The sequence below is a fragment of the Solanum tuberosum genome, unplaced genomic scaffold, assembly GCF_000226075.1.
Source record: "Solanum tuberosum cultivar DM 1-3 516 R44 unplaced genomic scaffold, SolTub_3.0 scf00159, whole genome shotgun sequence".
NCBI lineage: Eukaryota > Viridiplantae > Streptophyta > Magnoliopsida > Solanales > Solanaceae > Solanum > Solanum tuberosum.
The window spans coordinates 1,129,704-1,132,769 of NW_006239089.1; the positions used below are offsets into that span (position 1 = coordinate 1,129,704).

Sequence of the window (3,066 nt, forward strand, 5' to 3'; positions counted from 1 at the left end):
TATATATATATATATATAATATTAATTTCATGTATCTTTTATATGTATCTAATATTAATTTGATGTATCAAGTATCAATTGCATATGTTATATCCAAAAACATGTATCTCGAATATATAATAAGCATATACATTTAATTATGTGTATCTAAATATGAAATGTAGCTGAAACACATGAATTTAGGAACAAATAACGACTGTAGAGTATCTGTCGTATCATTAATATCATCGTGTTGTTAAAAATCATGTATCCAAAATTTAATGGTACATATACATGGTCAGACACCACATTACTAAAAATACAACTCAGATCTTAATTAAGATTACTACTGATTGGATACACATGTTTCAAGGACTATATCAAAGTAATATTGGTACTGCCAAATCCATGTCCGGTAACCAAAGAAAGCCTTAGAAGAACACCAACAAACAAAAGCTCTCTACAATACTCCCTTTGATCCTTTTGCGTTGTGGTATAACATAATCAAAACTAAGATCCATTTCTTCCGGAGACAAACAATCAAGACCCACTCTGAATTAAAGTTTTCTCTGTAGCAGTTACTTTGATTTGATCTAGTTATAAATGAACAATACATAATAATATTTGGGTTCAAGAGAATTTGTCGGCCATGGTGATGATATCTTGAGAAACAGAGAGTAGATTAGCTATTGTTGGAATGAAATTGTACGATGAAATTCTTGAATCATAAAGGAGGACACATAATTGAGTGATAAATATGGGAGGGGAGAATTAAGAGATAGTGATTGATTTGGAGTGAAAGAGTTAATTAAGCAGATAATTAATCAATCCTAGTTTTAAGATATGTGGGTATCTAATAATCTAATTATATCTTCAAATAATATATTAATATATGGTATAAAATATTATAAGTGGTAATATATGTAATTGTTTGAAAGTAAAGATAATATTAGTATATATAGTAGTGATGTATGTCTAATAAGGTAGTTTATCCAATAAAAAAACAAAAAATATACATTATATATACTCACCCCGGAAAAACTTAAATCTCTTCATTTTTCAAGCAGGGCCCCGAAATTTTGATATGTATCCTTTTAATAATTTAATGGCTCTAACCTATTTAATTAATTAAATTAGGTTCGCTTCAGGGCCTGTCCCTCGGTGTGGTCAGTACTCCATACTGTCGGACAGCGAAGCTTACACTTGTTCACTAATTATGACGATTCACCAGGGCCTCTTTCCTCCTCCCTTTTCTGCTCACTCGTAGGGGTCGGAACCCCCACAAAGGGGAGGGAGTCGACTGAACATCTCATGACGGAAATTTCGCCCGCATCCGATCCCCAATTCTTGTTCACCATGGTAAACTATTTTCTCCTCTAACTACATGAAATAAATTATTATTATTTTCAATCATATATTTCAAGATAAACCATCAATCTCCCCTTATCCAAATCTTTACCTTCAGCCAAAAAAAGAATTCCCTTTCTTAAAAAAAGTCTTGTTGGTTGGTTGAAAATTTGTGATTTGGGTTTGGGATCAGTTGAAGGTGATTTGAATTATTTTTAGATCAAATTTAAATTTCATCATTATTTGATCTTGACTCAAAAGTATCATTAGGAGTATTTTTTTTAATCATAGTATTAACTATAGGAATATTTACGGATCAAGATCTTGACAGTTGACGGCAGAAACATTTTGAATCAAAATATTTACCGCGCGAGGACATTTTTATATAATTTCACATGGTTTAAATATATTTTGACCCTTTTAATTCTTTTCCGTTTAAACTTTAACAAATTTTATAATCGAGCATTATAGGAAATATGGATCGGCATAAAATAGTGGATATTATAGAAGAAGAGGAAAACTATAGTCAAGAAAAAAAGCAGCCAAATTTTCCATTCTTATCAACTACCTAGTTGAAGGCAAATAATGAGATAATAAAACGTGACAAAGATATGGGACAGTCAGTTGAGCATATAATGTTGCAATATATTCTACTTTTAGATAACTATGGAGTTGTTCACAATATTACTCTACCAAACAAAATTAAACTACATAGTTGGTTCCTTCTAGCTAGTATACTATATTAATTATCTCTTCGATAAAGTGGCGGAGCCAGGATTTAGATTGAGGGGTGTCAAAATATAAAGTAGTATGCACACAAAAATTCAACAAAATAAATTTTACTAATAAAAGCAAAACATAATTACATTATTACAACCGTACTCGACGCAATTTCATCTCTTGAAATGTTTTTACAATAGTAGCATTAGAAATATTAATAAATACATCTTTTTCTAAAGTGTATTTTATTTCTTTTAAAAAAATAAAATATTAAAGTAAACTTAATTTAAGTCAATGGTTTAAAAATTGGAGGAAAAAAAACGTTCAGCTGTCTAAAAACTAAAGACAAAAAAGTTACAATTGTCTAAAAAGTTAAAAAAAACCGCTGAAAGCCTTTAAAAAAAAAATAGACTTCAGCAAGGTTAGAACTCCCAACGCCTAGGTCAATCACAAGGCGGAACTTTGTAGCCCCTGAACCGCTGAACCAACACTTCAACTTGGTTTAGGAGTGTCAATTCTAATATATATAGGTATAAAATCAGAATTTGACTTACCTATACAACGTAATTTTCCGATGAAGGGGTGTAGCGACACCCCTCGGGCAAGGGTAGCTCCGCCCCTGCTTCGATTTGTTTAGTACATATCCAATTCACTACACCTATTAATTTAATCTGATTATGCTGCAAAAGTGGAGTTATAGCTTTGTTTACGTAGCTTCATGGAATTCAGTAGTTTTAACTTAAATTACGTTATTTATATTTAAAAATACATTTTATATGGATTAATATTTTATTAAGCAGTACTTTCAACAAGGTTAATATATGTATTGTTTTTTTCCTTATACATGAGTTGTATTTATGAGCATCCAAAATGTATCATCAACTAGAAACTTTTAAGGATTAATTATCTATATATAAGAAATTAGATTCATATTTATGTAACGTGGCAAGAATTCAAGTTTACAAAACATAACATGAGTTTTAAAAAAATAAAAAAAAATAAAAAAAATAAAAAAAAAAA

General features: G+C 30.0%; 1 protein-coding gene across 1 annotated transcript in view; it reads left to right on the forward strand.

The window, feature by feature from the left end:
• The first annotated feature begins 1,117 nt into the window (after positions 1 to 1,117).
• Positions 1,118 to 3,066, forward strand: part of LOC102597438 (miraculin-like) — a 4,965-nt gene continuing 3,016 nt past the window's right edge. Inside the window, exon 1 of the mRNA XM_006353868.2 lies at positions 1,118 to 1,338. Coding sequence (XP_006353930.1) covers positions 1,291 to 1,338 — 48 coding nt within the window. The 5' untranslated portion in view covers positions 1,118 to 1,290. The remainder of the gene's footprint in view (positions 1,339 to 3,066) is intronic.